This window comes from Syzygium oleosum, unplaced genomic scaffold (genome assembly GCF_021117445.2).
Source record: "Syzygium oleosum isolate NSW1041296 unplaced genomic scaffold, Sole_v2.1 Sole_v2.13, whole genome shotgun sequence".
In the NCBI taxonomy this organism is placed as follows: Eukaryota; Viridiplantae; Streptophyta; class Magnoliopsida; order Myrtales; family Myrtaceae; genus Syzygium; species Syzygium oleosum.
The window spans coordinates 5,093,960-5,113,721 of NW_026607497.1; the positions used below are offsets into that span (position 1 = coordinate 5,093,960).

Consider the following 19,762-nt stretch of genomic DNA (forward strand, 5'->3'; position numbering starts at 1 on the left):
AAATCAAGTGTGGGAACTTTTTTATAACCAGATATTGGTTTTAATGTTGCTGGCATAATTTGATTGATTCGGGATCTCCGTGACGCGATGGGTAATGTTACCTTTACATACATCTCTTTTTAAGAGTGTCACTTAGCTTTCTAATTTGCTTGCTTAGGCACTAGATCTTTGTTAAATTCCTGGGGACCCTAATTGAATTGACATGATAATGATTGCTATCACCTGCCATGAAGATGATGAGCACATTAATTTTATCTCTAGTGGCCCTTATGGGCCAGTAATAAAAAGTTTGTGTGGATGGCCTCAATCATTATTTCAAATCACTTCAATAAGAAGAAATTTCATGGTTCTTTAGACTAATTTAAAGTAGGCATGTAATATATGTTAAACTTGGATGCTTTTGAAAGTGCTGGGCAGAATTTTATAAATCTAAAAGAATTGATGTTTGATGAGATGGCACAGCTCATTTAACTTATCTGGGGTGTTATCGTCTTCAAATCTTATCTTATAATCTATAAATACCCAAAAAATAAGGAAAAAATAGCTGTTGGTGGGCCATAACCCCATCCACTAATTTGTATCTATAGTTGTTCCCCTTGTTTTGCTGATTGGATCTCTATGAGTAGGACAGTAATTAAGGTTGCTGTAATGTAAACAAGCTGGAGCCTTCCTTCTTCTTTCTTCTCTTCAATCTGTGTTACTGTTATTTGATCAATTATTGGAGAACCTGAGACGATTGAGTTCAACCATCTTGGTGCGTCATTTTAGGCACAAAGATAAAACAAGCTATCTCTATTTTGAAATGTTGCAAGTCAACAAAATATCTAGAGGTTTCCGAGAGAGACAACATGTCAACGTATGGCAAACCCAACTATAGAGACGCATGAAAAGGAAAGGAGGGAGAAGAAAATAAACGACGAAGCAATCATAGGTCAGGCTCAGGCACATATTCTTTGAACATCACTAGATGTATGTGGGTTTTTCCTGCAGATGATATTGCAGAGACCATGGATTTAGTAAGATTCAATTAAAAGAGAATAGATTTCTTCAGAAAAAAGAAAGAACAATATGAGGATTTGGTGCTTAATTCCCATGATTTACTCCACGCAATTAGGAATTAATTAATACCCAGATAATATTACTTCAACGGAGGCATGATTGCATGCCATTTGTGCTGGGCGGGAACCATGCAAAGATTGGTTAAAGTATCTTTCACCAAAGTCATTGTATCCAACTGGAGTCCATCTTTAGCGAGACTTTAGGGTACCTGAATAGCGATTATTTAGTTCCTTCACATGTTCTCACCTAAATCATTGCTGTCTTTCGAGGCAACATATGGTGCCAGTTGAAGATCAACCCCCAAAAGAGGAGTGAAAACTTGGAAAAAGGTCAGAGAAGAGAAAGCAAAGGGCATTTATTTTGTCAATCTGTCATACAGTTACTCATAATTGATTCCATGCCATAAGGACACGCCATGTACGCATTGTAATCTTCTTTTGAGTCCTTTGACTTCATAATACCTTATCCGCGGGAGCACGAGCTGAGTCAAACATTCAAATTATAAGCGATGAAAGTCTTAATTTTTTTTTTTCGCTTCCTGAGTTCATTCTATTTTTTAGCTGATAATAACGACAATATTCGGAGAGATCGAGACAGAATATGATAAGAGATGTGACAATTCGTTATAAGGTCCTTGACGCTGCATTGTCCATGACAATCGGAAACAGCAAGCGGGGAGATATTTCGTCAACTTCGACAAGAAAACCTAAAGCTCAGTGTCCAGGAGCATGTGCTGTATTTATCTCAAGCGCTGCAAGTTGAGGCATACTATTGCCATGCATGTGGAGGCAGTCAGCATCTTACGATATGTCTTTGTCTCGCATACCGATCAATGTGCAAGGTCGATGCTCCTTTGGATATGATGGGGTCGTTCGTGTACACGTCTGGTCGGATGTTTAATGTTAACCCGATTTGTTTCTCATTTTTCCCGACTGTAGCCAGCCAATTCATGTACATTGCCCTGAAAATGTACTGCCTGAGAAAATCAACAGAATAAACTTGATTTTATCAATCGAACAATCCAAGATGGGCATTGATTTGGGCGTTTAATGTTCAAGAAAGAAAAATTCTGACAATCCTACAATGGAATTGGTTTAATCTGACCATTTATCTTTATATTAGCATATTTTTTAAATAGATCGATGAAAAATGCATATGACTGACCCGATATAAATGTCCAATTTAAAGCTTATAGAAAATTATTTGGTCAATGAAAGTATATAAAGCAGATAGGATGATCAGCAGACACAAGTGATGTGGGACAACTTCAAGGAAAGGAAACTGTTCGGTTGATAATTTGCTGTGTAGTCTCAATTGGTTTAATGCCAAAACTTTGGTCTCCGATGATCTTAACTTCTCTCTCATTTTGCGGTTCCATCCAAAACGAAGACGATATCCTCAAATATTTTCAATTTAGAACTTCGAAGATTATTAGGCTCCTCTACCGCCAAAATGTCAAAATGTTATCACTACTTATTCCAACATATCACACGATATATATATAAAAAAAAAATTCTACTTTGATGCTATAATTCCAGTCACTGATTAGGGCCAGTGTGTTACATTGTGGAACATGTGGACCTTTCCGGTCAGTTATGGGCCATATGGAACGATTGCAAGAACAACCGCCTACTGGCCCAAAACTCTTGTACTCCATATCCAAGTTCTGTAATAATTTTCGGTTTTTCTTTTGGAGTTTCGAGGTAAACAAGTTTTCATTAATATATCACATTCATTCGCACAAGAATCAGCCATTAGAGATGCTTAACAAAAGTCTAAGTTCTATAATGAGAAGTCGATCAAATCGAACATTTCCATTTTATCTTTCTCATTCTTTTGGTGAAGAAGACAGTCAAGAGACGGATTAAACCCGTTAAGGCTATCTCGAATCTCTCGATGTCCCCGTACGTGGAACTAAGACTTGGTCTGCAAAAATTAAGTCACGGGACAGTGACCCAAGCTGGTCCAGACGGTGGACTAGACATTTGTGCTAGTTTATTCATGTTAGTCATTTAGTTTGAGTTCAAAGACGTGCTTTGCTCCCAAATATATGAATATTTACAAGGTAATGGCACTGAATATTACAAGAGGGATCTACACCAGTTGCTAGTAAATTCCATTTCTACCAGGCAGGCCATTTACAAACACGCTACTCAAGTATGAGGCAACTCTTGCAGCCTTATTGGGGACGGTACCCTCCTTTATTATTTTTCAGTAGAATTATTAGGAATTTGAACATACTTTGAGTATTTCGCTCAACATTTTTCTGTTCCACTTTGACCTAGTTTACTGTCAGAGTTCATGTATAATAGCTTACAGTCCACAATCTACTAATGACCCGCAACTTTAAAGATTTTAGTGTTTACATTTAAGGACATTATTTCCTTGGCAGATTAATTTATTAACGACTTTGGCTGAATGAGTTAATTCTTCACTTCTTATTCTCCATGGACAAATAAAAGCTACGCAGACGGGAAGATGAAAATAATATTGGTAGAGGTTAATGGCACTTGCTATTTTTTTTGTTTTTCGCTTAAACTTTTTAAAACTATGTGCTTAACCGATCTCATTATTCATTTTCTCAATTAAACACACACACACACACACATATATAAGTACCAAAAAACTATAAGAGAAGACATTAGAAACAAGCCTCCGTAAGAAAATGACATTGCAAACTGGTTTGATGACATCTTTATACAGTGAATCTAGATTGCACAATTTAAAGAGACAACTCCTCAAATAATTTCATTGTCCATGAAATTTGATGGCCTTCCACTTTTGCTTCTCCATCCACTCGGTTGCTCTTCTCTCCAACATTCTCACACCTCGCGTGAGCCATTTGGGCCTTCCCATTTCAAATACAATGTATGCTATGGAAATCCCAATTACGATTCCAGATGCATAACCTATCCATACTACTTTTTGTTTGAACCAACTCTCATGCCCTTCGCGGTCGAAAGTTGACGAGGGTGATGGTTGAGGAGGTCGAGCATCGTCATGGCATGCTTTTGGCAATGGAGGTCCACATAAGCCCGGATTCCCACTAAACGAGTCACTTGAAAATGTGCTCAATTGCTTGTCTTGAGGAATTTGACCAGTGAGTTGGTTCTTCGAGAGGTTTAAGTACCCAAGGGATGCCAAATCTCCCAATTTTCTAGAAATTCCCCCACTGAGCTTGTTTGAAGAAAGATCGATCCATTCAAGAGTAGTCAAGTTGCCTAGAGTCGGAGGGATGGAACCTGTAAGGTAGTTATGATAAAGGTTGAGCCCATTGAGAGAGTGAAGATGTCCAATAACTCTCGGAATATCCCCTTGGAAAGAGTTGTGCGACAAATCAAAGGTTGTGAAGATGGTCAAGATCTTCACTAGCTGAATCTCTAACCCTTTCATCATAATTGTCACGGTATTATTATATGGTATCCGTTGGAAAAACCATGACATATACAATGATTCGTCTTGCCCATCTTCTGTATTCATCATGCCTTTAAGGTTCATTATCAAGTTGTCTGGCAATGGACCACCAAAATTGTTTTTGGAGAGGTCCAAAATTCGTAACTGCGGAAAGAGGAGAGGTCCCTTTGGAATATTCAAGAGACCCTTAAAATTGTTGGACCTCAAAACGAGAACTTTTAGCTCTGGGAGTGTTCCCAACCATCCCGGGAACGTATCATCGATTTGATTGTCACTAAGATCCAAAACTTCCAAAAATTTACATTTGACAAGGGACCGGGGCAATGTGCCTTCAAACCAATTTCGACTTAAGTCAAGAGTCATCAACTGACTTTCCGAAGAAGATGGCCGAGGAATTGTGTCCTTAAGGTGATTCATTTGCAAGTTCAAAACTAACAAAGAGGTGCTAAAATTTGTTAAGCACCAAGGCAAGCCACCTGTTAAACCATTTTCAGACAAGTTCATGATCTGGAGATTGGTGGCATTGCATATCCCAGAAGGGATCTTTCCTGTTATATTATTACTTGCAATAGAATAATAACTTGTGGAGGGAGATGGAAGTGGAATTGGCCCTCCAAACTTGTTGTTTGACAAATTTATTGCATCCAAGGCAAGTCCAATGTTAGTGAGGTTGATTCTACCATGGAATTTGTTGGATTGCAAATCAAGGTACCGCAAATACGGTGCTTCCAACCAATGGGGAAAGATATCAATAAACTCGTTGTGGCTGAGAAATAGAGATAATAAGTTCACACATTTGACTAGGGAGCGTGGTAATGGCCCTTGTAATTTATTGTTGCTCAAGTCTAGAATCATGAGATTAGTTATATTACCAATACACAATGGTATATTCCCAGAGAGATTGTTATTAGTCAAATTTAACTCAAACAACAAACTCACCTGGCAAATCGAAGAGGGCATCTCACCGGTGAATCTATTGTGGGAGGCATAAATGTAATGAGTCGAAAGTGGAGGGATCGGGAGTGACCCTTGTAATTTATTCCTGCTCAAGTCTACATGTATGAGATTGGTCATATTACCAAAACATGATGGCATATTCCCGGAGAGATTATTGTTAGACAAAGATAAATATCTTAGTGAACTTAGCTGGCAAATCGAAGAAGGGATCTCACCCGTGAAACTATTGTGGGAGGCATTAAAGGAATAAGTAGAAGGTGGAGGGATCGGGAGTGGTCCTTGGAATGAGTTTTTTTGAAGGTGAATAAACTTCAATCGTTTCCAGTGCAATTGTTGTATACCTCCCTCCAGAAGATTATGAGAAAGGTATAATGTTTCCAATGTATCATGACTTATTCTCCAAAACCATCTCGGGATCTCCCCACTAATCCTATTGGAAGAGAGGTCTAAGTATTTCAATCCTTCCAATGAATTTAAGAAATAGGGGAACATGGTCAAGTTGCAAAAACGCAACTCCAACTTTTCAAGCTTCAGAGGAAGGAGGGAGGTATTGGAGTGGAGAGTGCTACGAAAGCAACTGCAAGTAAGATCGAGACCGATGACGTTACCGATGACAGTGTCGCAGGTGACACCCATCCATGAGCAACAGTCCACGCCCTTGTTCCATGAGTTTGCCATTGGATAAGGGGCTCCGTCATACTCACAGAAAGAGTATTGTGCCGTGCAATCAAGCAGGAAGGAATTCTTAAAATTGAGCAAGACATCGCGCTGGTTAGGAGGGCAAAGGGGTAAGGCAAAGGGAAGAGAGGAATATAAGAAAAAGAGGCATACGAGGAGGCCGAGGATTTGATGCCACCCCATTTTGCAGTTTAGCATGCAAGCACAATGACTCATCGACAGTGGTGCACTTAATATATATTGCAAAGAAGTCAAAGTCTTCTTGAAATGACATCACCCGTGTCACAAATTTGGTTTTCTTGATTGATTTGGTGAGGATACTTGTTTGCGGAAAATTCTTATTTACTTGGCTCTACAAATGCACGATGCGGAAGTCTTTTCCGCTTATCTAGAAAGGCATATTAGCCAAATCTATGGTGGCATTTTTCATTTCATACGCGTAGCTGTGATCATTATTATTTGGGAGACAAATTTGGTTAATCCATTAAAAAATAGCAGTCATTTATGAAATTTTTCCTGATGGATGAGTTTGAATTTGCATTGCAGATACTTTGAATCTCAAATATCTTTAAGTTTTGATAAAGTGCTTGTCATATTTTACGGCTATAATAACTTACAATAACTTTTAGAAAACCGCCTCACACAACTTCAAGATATTTTAACTTCAAAATATCCACAAATTGCAATACTTTTTACCGCTGGTACAATGCAGCACAACTAATACTATACCAAACATGTTTTAGTATTTATTAGTTCAATTCAAATGAACATTCCATACTCGTACAACATAAAGTCTCTTGATTACTGAGTTACTAGCTCACATAATTGTCAAGTAAAATACCCCTATGAATCCACTGCTATTTGGCAAATGAACCTTAAACGTCAAATCTGTAATGATGAAAGAATTCAATGGAGGATGTAGAAACAGAGCTTGAGGGAGATGACAAAAAGTAAACTCCTGTACCTAAATCTGAGGGCGAGACATAAAAATTTTATACGATGATTTCATGAATCATGATATATATTTGATAAAAACCAAACAAAAAACCAAGTGTCCTTGAGGGGTGGCGGTCCTCGTCCCCGTCAACCCAAGAATACAATCAAGATCAACAATCACCAAATATTAGGTTTAGCAATTGTGGAAATCACTTCAGTTATAACTTGGGAATCTTTATCGTCATTTGCGGGAGCTTTCGTTTTCCTTCTACCACAAAGTCTAGTCTAGCTTTCATTTTTAAGGAAAAATCAAAATGTCTCGAACATGGCATACAACTTAAAGTCCTTGTGGAAAGGCCTGCATAATTGCTTAAGAGGCCGATGATTTGATGCCAACCCATTATTCACTTCAGCATGCGAAAGTGAGTTTATTGGTGGAGGGGGATAGGGATCCAACTAATATCGCCCTTGTAATAAGCCAATTTATCAATACGAGTCTTCTTGGAAAGGTCTGATGGTGGGTTCACATAGACTTCTAACTTCTTCTTCTCCCATCATCTCCGGTAAGACGAGCTCAGCTTGCCTTGTGGGTTGGGAGTAGAATTAAGATCCATCTCGTTTTATTTTAGAGTCCATCGTTACCTTTTCATTTTTTAGCTCTAATTTGAAAATATTGTGAAGTGCTTTAGTGCAATGAGAGGATTGAGATGCATCAATGAAAATAAATTGCAGAGAGACAGCTTCCAAAATTGATTGAAACAAGTCAAGTGCCAATTAAATTACCATTATATCTTTTTCTACTCTCAAATCTTCTCATCTTCCTAATTTCTAATAATTCTCTTTGTCCCCTCGTATGGGGCAAAGACCAGTATCCCAGTTAGATACCTCTTTCTCAAGTTAGGCTTTTTTGCTTATTATTTTTCCAGTTTTTTGACCAGTTGTTTTTCCTTTCATTTATCAGGGCAAACATGAGCAGCATATGAAAGTCAATCTTATGTGCATGATAGTTTATATGTTAAGATTATTATGATCAATATAGGATTATCATGTCTAGAATCCTCACGTGATTGATTGTTTTGCTTTTGGCTTTGGCTCGAGGCTTTGAAAATCTTCCTGTGCATGTTATTTTGAATAATACTGTTTGGAAAGGTTACTTTAGAAAGTCTTATAAAGTCTTGGGATGTATTGCATTTATGTTTATGCGAGTAGGGGCTCCATTTTGTTCACTCATAGGGTGGCTTTTTCCTTAACGGGTATATCTTAGTCCGTTGATAATATAAACACAAGTTTTGAATTATCCACCAAATAATAGGGATTACAGGTTATTTTCGATGAAAAATTGTTCATGCCTTTTCATTTTAAACTTTGAATGTTATATAAAATCACCAAAGTATTAGTCTACAAAGATTCTGTTAGGAAATTTAAATATTAAATCATGTCTTTATCGAATAGTTTAAGCTTTTAGAACAGTGAGTTGTGGTCCCACAAAATCTTATAGAATCAATCATAAGCGAATTGTTGTTATGCTTTTCTTCACTCTAATGTGTTTGTTTCGGGCGAAATATGTTGCGCGCAATAAGAAGCGAGTATTATTTTAGCTCTGTTTTTTACTATATATAAAAATAAATATTTTGCGTGCAAGATCAAAATGTTGAATGTATTTGACGTAAACAAAGTATTTTTCACTAACATAATTCTCCAATCTTTTATGAAAAAAGTTGTTGAAACAGAAACTTAAATATGGTACAATGAAAAAGACAGTAACTGAATGCACAGTAAACTCATGAATTGAACCCTGAACAGAGAAAACAACCAACTTGATCACTCGAACAATCTGAGGAACAACATGATCATGCAAGACATCATTTCTCTCCCTTCAAATATGATAGATAGCCCCATTCCAAGCCAGCTTTAGCACAGTTTTAAGCAGAGATTTCCCCTTAGCAGTTCGAAGCACCCGTTCAAGCTCTAAATCCCATGCACCAACACTCCAATCAATTCAAAGTTGAAGTGACCATTGCATACTCCTCAACGCACGCAACATAAATCCACTCGATTACTAATTGGCAAGTCAAATACCCTTATATGTCCGCTAGTATTTGGCAAACGAATATTAAACGATAACTCTGCAATGATAAAAGAATTCAGTGGAGGATGCAGAACTAAAAACCAAGCGGCCCCAATGAACGGCAGTCCCCTTCCCTGTCAACCCAAGTGTACAATCAAGATCAATAATCACCAAAACTTAGGATTGGCAAATATGAAATTACCTTGCATTATAACCTGGGAATCTTTATCGTAATTTTCGGGAGTTTTCTTTTTCCTTTCACCACAAAGTCTTGTGAAGCTCCTTATCAAGGGAAAAGTGTCAGAAAAGTCCTAAATCTATTACATTGGTCTCAATTTAGTCAAAACATTTGATTTTTGGCAGAATTGGAAGGCATTTTTGGCAATTGAATTGGCATCCTAATATTTTTTTTAATTAATGATTGTCTTGTGAACTCAATTGGGCTGGTCTTGGTGGAATTTGAACAGGAAGACTCAGATCATCATCACTTTCCCAATGTGAACCGACTCTTGACGACCCACGCTCTCATATTCCAAGTCAGAAAGTCTGTTTTTACAGGGCAAAAGTATTGTCCAAACACACTTTATTCTATCGCACGACAGCCTAATCAAGGGGAAAAGAAAGTGGCTTTAGTGAAAGTGAAGAGGGCATTAGTGTATGCGCACAGGGAGTCGTTGTGCTGCTTTTCGTTTCATCCATCCAAGTGCAAAGTCAAGTCTCCTTGCATACTTGTTCTTCGTGGTTGTCGTACGTCGTAATCCATTACTATGGACAGGATGACATAACTGTTCTGTTGGGAAAGGGGGACTGATAACTGTCAACTGTCAAGAAAGAGAAGCAAGAAAGTAGAGGATTTGGATTTGGTATAATTCCATGTTTTGCTTCAGGACACTGGTTCTGTGGCTCTAGGAGAGCGTTTCGCTTACGTTATAGAATTCACAATCTTCTTGTTACTGGAGTCAAAAAATCAGTTTCCTTGATTGGAAATATTTTTTGGGGTGCTAATTTCTTGGGCTATAGAATCCTGTTCCTTGACTCGACGCAAGAGATACTGGAATTGTCTTTAGGGCATCGATGTAAAATGAGCTTTGACAGGCTGATCTAATAACTTGGATTTTACTGGCGAATATCTTCGGTTATCATTTAATCTTGCCTGATAATCCACGGCAAGGAAGTCTTTGTCTGTTGTTCTTGAAGGCATATTAATCAAGTTTATGACATCATCTTTTATTTGTGAGACAATCTATTGGCAGAATGTGACCATTAACAAAGACATGCATGGCTATGGCCATGACCGTATGATACTCAAATGACTATGAATTTGGATAGTTTATTATTGGGGAGGGCACTCTCTTTAATAATTTTTAGTTGAATTATTTTGGAATTTGAAGATACTTCGAATATTTCGCTAAACATTTTATAGCCCTTCTAACGTGTGAAGTCATCGACACAAGTCTAATCTAGAAGGTCTGTTGGTGGGCTCTCAACATGTTTTACCCCTTCTACAAACTCTGTTACTCGGCATACGAGTAATTTCATCTAAGATTCAGAATGGTTTCTCATTTCTCATGGTTAAGGAAGATCAGATTTTCTGTCAATTAGTTGAGTTACAGGGACAGACAAGCGCTCAGTGCTTCCATAATAATTGGAACATGTCCTGGAAAATTAGAAGGCTAGGGTGCGTATGTTTCGCGATAAATGAATGATTTGAAAAGCATATTCTTGAAAACGATCGCTTGTACGGTTTACAAAAACGATTGAACAAAAAATATTTTCATATATTTAGACAGAAATTGTTATCGACGATGAAAACATCTTTTATTGAGGAATTGTTTCAAGCAATACAATAGATCGTTTTAAGAAAAATATTTTCCAAATTATTCATATCCCACAAAACAAACGGAGCGTAAAATAATTTTTTCTTCCTAAACACATGCATATTCCGTCAATCATGATGACGAGGAGGGATAGAAAGAAACATTAAAAGGGAGTGATATCTGATGTAAGCTTTGTGATGCCGACCCCCGGCGTTGATACTACATCCCGATGATAAACACTATAGCCACTTAACATCGAATACCACACGTAGAAAGGAGTAATTTTGATCACACGTTATTTTTACCTGTAATTTAGAAACTTTTTACGACGCAAAGTGATTGTTTCTATATATCTATGGTTTAGTAAATTTGCCAAAGTGACATGAACTTTTCCAGTGATCTAATAAGTGCAGGTCAGAGATCATAGTCCGTTTCCTTCCCCGCATCAATCGGCACCGCATTTTCTCCATCTTAATATTCCATGAATAAGTAAAAATTGCTCTAAATTATTGAACCGTCTGTAGGTGACCTAACAGTCCACTTCATGGAAAAGCTGTCTATGGCGACAAAAATTGTTGTGAGTACCAAAGGCGACGAGATTCGATTTTGTGGCCGGAGGAATGCCAAAGGCGACAAGAGACTGTTTTTTGTTGCGTTAGGTTGAGTTAAGGCAGTAGACACCGAAAAATATTCTAAGTGGAAAGAGATCATATGTATATAAAGAGCATAAAATTCATATTGTCAAACGATGTGAGATATTTCAATAGTCCTCTCACGACGAACAAGGCAGATGCACGTATGATCGATTACGAATGATATGTGGAATTTCATGAACGGGGCGAACGCACACGCGAAATAAACCGGGACAGAACCTGGCTATGATACCATGTTGGGAAATCCAACCCAAAAACTTAAGTTTGGTGAAGAAAAATCACATATATATATATAAAAAGCATACAAACCTGTAGTCAAGTAACGTGGAATATTTCAACCAGATAAAAATAATGCAGAATAGAGAATTGTGTATTTTCTATATATTTATCCGTGTGTTTTGATGAAGAGTACATGAGTATCATATCATCATCATATTCCCGATGTGAACCGACTCTTGACGACCCTCGCTCTCATATCCCAAGTCAGAAAGTCTGTTTTTACATGCCAAAGTATTGTCTAATGCAATTTATTCTATTGTGCGAAGTCCTAGTTACATGGAAAAAGTGGCTTTAGAAAAAGGGGGAATGATGTGAGATTTGAGATTTTGTGTGATAATTGCCAAACTCCCTCTCGTGGAAATATGTAATTGGGGAGGCAAATAAATGCCTGAAAATATTTGAACTCAATATCTCATGTTTTGATGCCATGTGAGATTTGGTGGGATCATTGCCAACTGTTCTAAAAACTTAAGCTTAGATGAAGGCGTGGTTTAGTATTTAATTATTCTAACATCCTTAGAAGAACTACAATTACAGAGTGTCCCACAAAGGCTGAATGAATCACGACTTGAGATATTACTAAAGAAAGACCCATCTTTTGCTTCTTTTCTGGTGCTTTCTTTTCTCCTTTGATAAAGTCCAATCTTGCTTTATTTTAAGATGCTCAAGTCTGGTAAAGAGATAATAATAAAGAAAGACCTGACTGAATTTGAAACGGACCAGCATAATCTCTTAAAATTAGGACAAAGTAATCTTCACGTTCGCGCCGTTCAAAACACTATCATCCCTCATCAACGGCCGGTCTATGATTACTATCACGACTGGTGGTCCAACAAGAATAGTCTGATACTGAGGGAGCGTTTGATACACGATGGTTCCAATATCAAGAAAGGAAAACTTCCAGAGAGGCTGATTTTATCTGTGACGCTTCTAGAAAGCATATAATAACACTGAATTGCTCTCTATTCCAAAACAATTGAGGTCCACAGTTACGTACAATTGGATCGAGCAATGCACAAAAACAAACTAGCAATTCATTCCAAGGACAATATTCAGCAAAATTTTGAACATGCGTTAGGCTCCACTATTATGTCTGCTTTTCCATTGCAGCTTCATGCAACTATAGCAACCACCAAACATGACTTGGCTAAACTTGCTTGGAACAAGAAGTCTATTTCATATGACAAGGCCACATCATGAGAAGTATTTCAATTTACTCATACCACGTTCTATTCAATGTGAGTATAATTTGACTTGATTGCACACTCTGCTGCCAACTGCACACAGCTCAATGCCCCATCTTGAACACAAATCTTTTTCTGCTTCAGTCAAAAACAAATTCCTTTCCTCCAATATAGCTTGAATGCGAACTCTGCCAGAGAAAACAACCAGCTAGAGAAACAACATGATCATGCCAGACATCATTTCTCTCCCTCCAAATATGATAGATAGCCCCATTCCAAGCAAAGTTTTTGCACAATCTTAAGCAGAGATTTCCCCTTAGCAGTTCAAAGTATCCATTCAAACTCTAAATCCCATGCCCCAACATTCCTATGTAAACCCAGCGCCCCAGAAGATGATTCCATTATCCATACAGCCTTAGAGAAAGCACATTCGAAGAATAGATGGTTCCTTGATTCTGGGAAAGAGGAATGCAAGACACACGTATCATTGATTGAAGTCCACAACTCATTCTATCAAATGTTTGCAGTCACTAGTTCTGTGATATATCGAATAAATCTACTTTAACGCTATAATTCCTGTCACTAGTTAGGGGCAGTCTTACATTTAGGTACATGTGGACCGTTTTGGCCAGTTATGGCCCATATGGAATTATTGCAGGACCCATTGCCTACAGGCGCAATATTCTTGTTCTTCCAAATCCAAGTTCTGTCACAACTTTCTTTTTTTTCTTATGTCTCAAAGTAAACAAGTTCTCCAATATATCATACGCATTTGCACAAGAGTCATCATTAGAGATGCTCAAGAAAAGTTGAAGTTCAAGAATAAGAAGTCGATCAAATCAAACTTTCCGAGTTTGTCTTAATAAATTTTTTTCTGAAAAAATCAGTTGAGGGGGAGGCTAAACTCATTAACACTATATCTGTATCCCACATGTGGAACCAGGAGTCGGCCACTGGACAGTGACCCAAGCCAGCCGATCGCCTGGTCGGCTACGGTGGACCAGACACTTGTGCTATTTTATTCATGTTATGCATTTAGCTTGGGTTCAAAGACCTGCTTTGCTATCAAATATGTTCATTCCCAAAGTAATAGCACAGAATCTTAAATGAGGATCTGCATCAGTTCATCAGCAAATTCCACTTCTTCTAAGCATACCATTTACACGCTACTCATGTATGAGGCAACTCTTGTGGCCTTCTGGTGGCTCAGTGGTGAGTCGACCCATGCCACTTTCTATGAACCATCTTAAATGTTTTCCCAAGCTGACCTTATTTTCTCAGTCATTCGACCGCGTCAACGCCCTTTCTAGTCTCTATCTCCGATGACACTTGAAGAGCTATCACTGAAAATTTGCCTATGAAGACAGATATGACAGCTTCCCATCATTGTGAAAATAACTTACGGTTGATTGATCTTTCAAAACTGTTTCCTCATCCAATTTTTGATACTTCTCTGTTGCACCTTATCATGTTCAAGAACAAGTAGCAATGTTACAGTTGAAGAGTTTTTCCAGTCATCTTCCTGTTCATCACTTGCATGTTTATTAAACTGACAAAACCTCCTGTTTTCATAAAAAAGAAAGTCGCTTAGTACCGCGACTCTGCATGTCCTAATTACAGCTACTTTTCCTTACCATAGTTTTGGGAACCGATCAAGTTATGTCCTTACTCTGCAACATCTCCTCATTCTAGCCAAGCCATTCAAATCTAACGGCACCAACCTTTCTAGCATTTCCTGCGAGAGCCTGTGGCAGAGATAAACATCAGACAGATGTCCTTCCATTAAACAGTAGATGACCAAGATAAGCATGATTGCTACCCTAAGAGTTGTACCTCAATTCTGTAAACTTGACACAGGCTCCTCCTGATCCTGGCGTTCACACTTAGCTTCCTCAGATCCAACCTCTTCCTAAACTTTCATGTCTTGACCTGTTATAGGTATCTGCTCGAAAGCCTCTCAAACAAATTTAAATACAGTCTCACATTGACGACCCTGTCACATAAGGCAGTTTTTGCAAGCATTAGAAAGAGCATGCTGTCTTTAAAAAGATAGTTTTACTTCAAGCAAGCGGAAAGGAAAACAAAGCTCAAGAGGCGGATATAAGCAATGAAAAAGCTCAAGTACAAATATTAGGGCTGAAGTGTTAATATACCTATGGTATTATGAGAGCTGATCGATGGCTGTATTAGCACCAACATCAAACATTCTCTCTGATTGCATTCTTATGTACATCTCAATGTCCTCCTGTTGTAGCCAAGATATCACAGGGAGCTGTCACGATCCTTCCCTAAAGGGTTCTTAGGGACAGCGGGTCTAACGATATGTCTAAAGGGAACAGGCGGTCCCTTTATTCGAGATGCTTGCTCTTGTTCAGCGCGGATTGTTCCAAACCCTACAGTACGCAATGTTGGGGGATTCAGTTGGTTGACAAAGGTTTTCTATTTAATAGGAGTCGTCAGTAACCTATTTCGGGCCATTTAGGAGTCAAGTGCATGTTTCACTTGCTATGAACCGGAGATTCTAGAGTTAGGGACTTAATTACGCCAATTGTCTAATTAACGAACCCGATTCTCAATCTTTCAAAAATGATTTTCATGCGATCTTTGCCCGTTTTATTTCCTATGCCCACTACACAATGTCCATGCATGGGTGCACAGTAAGATAATTAAACAACTACAATCAAGGCACTAAAGGTAAAGTGCGAGAAAATTAATCCAATACAATATCGGTCAAATAATATACATGGCCTTGTTTTTGAGCCCTCGGACAAGACCCCGTGAGCTATGCGAAAGAAAAAGTAAACGTGTATCAATCTAGTTTAACGAATGTGAAATTGCTAATCTAGATGATGGTGATGGAATATTAAACAAATATAAAATGGGACTAATTAAGAACTATGCAAATCCTACAGTGTGACAATTATTTGAATGTAAATAGACGATGATTTTTTTTTAAAAAATTACCTAATACCATAAAACCAAATTTCACAGACCCAAGCAAGCAAATAAGCTATGAGCAAATCACTATTTCATTACCTAGAGAAAAGACTTTAAACACCCAATTGACCTCCAGAAGCTATCGATTCCACTGCCCGTATCTTCATCGTTTCTGCGGCAATGACAGAGTAAACCACAAATTCAAATCAACAACTAGAGTGAACCATTAAGCACATTGATCAATTCAGCGATAAATTTGTGCCCCCCACATAGAAAGAGAGACACAACCCCATATCAATCTGTAAAAAAAGATGGTATGATCACTCTTTATTTATGGATAAACTGAGCTTTTATTTCACAAAAGAAAATATGCGAAGACTAAAATTACAACAAGTTTAAAGAATAAAGATACAACTCTAATGCATGCTGCGAATAAAATTAGAACACATCACAACTTGAGAGATACTAAGTAAAACTAGTGCACTAATGGAAGTAAATATAAGATAATTGGTCTGATACCTTAAAAAACCTCAAACTCTAGCTTTTGCCCCAATTTTACCTTTTGTCTCATAAAAATCCTCAAACTTTATGTTAAGTACCAATTCTACCATATACTTTTTTTTTGTTCCATAAAAAACCCTCAACTTTAAGTCATGTCCCAATTCTACCATAAACTTTTTTTGTCCTATGAAAACTCCCAACTTTAGGTTTTATCCCACTTTAACCGTCCAGTCCCAATTTTACCTTAAAATTTTTACGGTCTGCCCTAAAATTCTTACAGTTTCATTAAAAATCACAAACTTTTACTTGAGTAAAAAATCTGTCCCTATTAACATTTCATCCAAATTTTCCCGTTAGCAACCAAGAAATGGAAGACTACCAAGCACGAGCTGTTCGAACGTCCCAAGCATGAGCCCTTTGATCACGAGATATGGAACATTCCTAAGCACGAGAGATTGACAAGCGCAATATCACTAAGGGCGATTTTGATGAAAGGTTAATGGAGAGTAGATTTGGGACTCAAGTAAAAGTTGGTGATTTTTTACGAGACAAAAGAATTAGAGTGAAATTGAAACTGTACCTAAAGCTGAGATTTTTTTAGGGTTAATACCACAAAAAACCTTAAATTGATACACTTGTCACAAATTTATCCAAAACTAATTTTTTGACCATGAAAAATCCTAAACTGTTACACCTATGACAAATTTACTCTAAACTAATATTTTTACCACAAAAAACCCCAAACTGATACATTTGTTACGAATTTACCCTCCGTTAAAATGAATTAATACTACGAAAAATCACAAACTGGGACAAACAAAGGGTAAAATTCCAAACTGGTACATCGTATTATCCAACTCAGAAATTTGACGGTAAAATTTAACAAAAACTAATAAAGGGTAAAATTATCATAGATGTACCAGTTTAGGATTTTTGGTGGTTAAAAAATTAGGGGAGAAGAACACTATAAGTGCCAAAAGTTGTGTACGACACTCACTTTGGTATCAAAAGTTTCTTTTGGATCACTTAAGTGTCAAATTTTTTGAAAATCGATCATTTAAGTGCCAACTCCGATATGATTGGCTGGAAATCCGACGTGGCCTTTTTTTAATTAATTTTTGAAGCCGACGTGGGTCGTCGGAGGTCCAATCAGCATGTCAACAATAAAAACGACGTCATTCGGTGGATTTCCTCCAAATAAGAACCCTAAATCCCTAAATTGAAAGAGAACCCCAATTTGAAAACCCTAACTGGCCAATTTGAGCATATATTTCAGTTCGCCCCCAAAATTACCAGCTCAATCTTGCAAATGGAGCGCAAGAGCTTCTACAACAGCTCACATTCATCCCAACAAAGTGAACTACACAGTGAGTGTTACTATTATTATGGGTTACCAAGTCCAAGAAGAACATCTTGAACTCGGTTGAATCCCGGGAAAAGATTCCATGGATGCACCAGGTATATTGAAGGCTCGAAATGCAAATATTTCGAATGGGTTGATACAAAATTCTCCGGTCGAGCGAAGGAGGTGATGTTGGAGCTACTTGAACGATAATATCAACCTCCACTTACATTAATGGAAGGATGACGACTCAATGCAAGCTCAAATGAAGGCTTTAACATATTTGGCCAACCGTTTGAAGAAGGAAGTTTCAAGGCTGAAAATTGAAAAAAACTTTAATTGAGCATTGATAGTATTGTTGTTCTCTTGTCTAGCGTATTTTTTGGTCAAATGTCAAGTGAGTAATGAGAAGAAGTTTTTACGTCTACCATAGTCAAAGATTAGTGGAATATGTACTTATATTGGGTTATTTGTAAGTATAGTTGTGTTGTTGGTTTGCTGCAATTGTTGAATGGAACAAAAAGTTTGCTACAATATATGGTGAAAATGGAAGGTCGGAATTCATTGGTTGTGAGCACTTAAAAGTTTTCTTGCTCAGTTGTGTATTGTCAATGTTAGTTTGCTTAGTTTTTGCTTCAGATGTTTGGTTTGCTCCACATGTAATGGTTTGCTGCATGTTTTGCTGGGTAATGGTTTGTTGGTTTGCTGCAACTATTGCTGCAAACCATGGCCAAATTAAGGAGTGGTAACAAATTCACGAGTGACTATTTCAATGCTATAAGTTGTAAATAATGATCGTTTGAGTGCCAAGTTTTTCTGAAAGTGATCATTTAAGTGCTAGTCGTGGTTGAAAGAGATCATTTAAATGTCAGTCATGGTTTAAAAGGTGCTGGTGCATAAGATACACCAGTAAAGTTGCTGGTGCATACCTAAAACTGTACCAGGATAGTTGATGCATCTTGTGCTTGCACTAGCATATAAAACTGTTGGTGCAAACCCTGATTAGCACCCACAAACGAACCAGTATCCACAATTTCCACTAGCAACAAAACATGAGCCCATCACTTCCAAAAATAACATCAGCCTCATCACAACCTTGCACCAGCATAACAACCATTCGCATCACCAGCCAAAACCACCAGCACCACTCTCGGCCACCAGTATTATTCTCCGCCACAAGCACCACCATTACCATCACCACTTCCACCACCACCACCACCACCACCACCACTTAGCCACCAGCACCAACAAGTTGCCGGTGCAATCTTATGCTTGCTAGTGCAAGCACAATACTCTGCACTAGCACGTGTTGATGCATCTTGTGCTTGCACCAGCACATAAAATTGGAGTAAGCAGTGCACCAGCACAAAGCATAACCTGCACAACCCAGTCAAACACACCAGTAAAACCAGCACAAGCAGGAACACTAGCACAACCAAAAGTAAAATATGGAAATGACAAAAACATAGACAAAATAAATATCGGTCCATTGACATTGAACATAATCTTTACATTTGGTCAATCTGAATAACTGACTAAAACATATGAACCTCCCAATAAAAAACAGAAACTACCATATGCACAACCTCTCAACAAAACATAGAAACTATCATATCTAGCACAACCTTCTAATAAAAAATAAAAACCAGCCCCTCCCATTAGTCGTCAATATGCATAACCCTCCGGTCTCTATCTCTTTAGATGGACTTCTGGCTTGACTCCTTGCACTTTTTCTAATTGGAATTAGATTTGGAGGTTGTTGTACTGGACTTGAAGATTGTTGCACTAGACTTGGAGGTTGTTGTACTGAAACTACATTTGGCATTTTCTTTTTAGCTTGTGTTCTTGTCTTTGGACCTGCTTGTGCTGTTGTCTTTGGATGTGCCTGTGCTCTTGTTGTTGGCCTTGCCTATGCTCTTGTCTTTGGACATGCCGCT

The 19,762-nt window shown here is 37.9% G+C and overlaps 1 protein-coding gene across 1 annotated transcript; it reads right to left on the reverse strand.

The window, feature by feature from the left end:
* Positions 1-3,786: 3,786 nt before the first annotated feature.
* Positions 3,787-4,479, reverse strand: LOC115675110 (receptor-like protein 33). Its single transcript, XM_030597727.2, has one exon. It carries the CDS (start codon positions 4,453-4,455, stop codon positions 3,808-3,810), a length of 648 nt encoding a protein of 215 aa, XP_030453587.2. The 5' UTR covers positions 4,456-4,479; the 3' UTR covers positions 3,787-3,807.
* Positions 4,480-19,762: the final 15,283 nt, after the last annotated feature.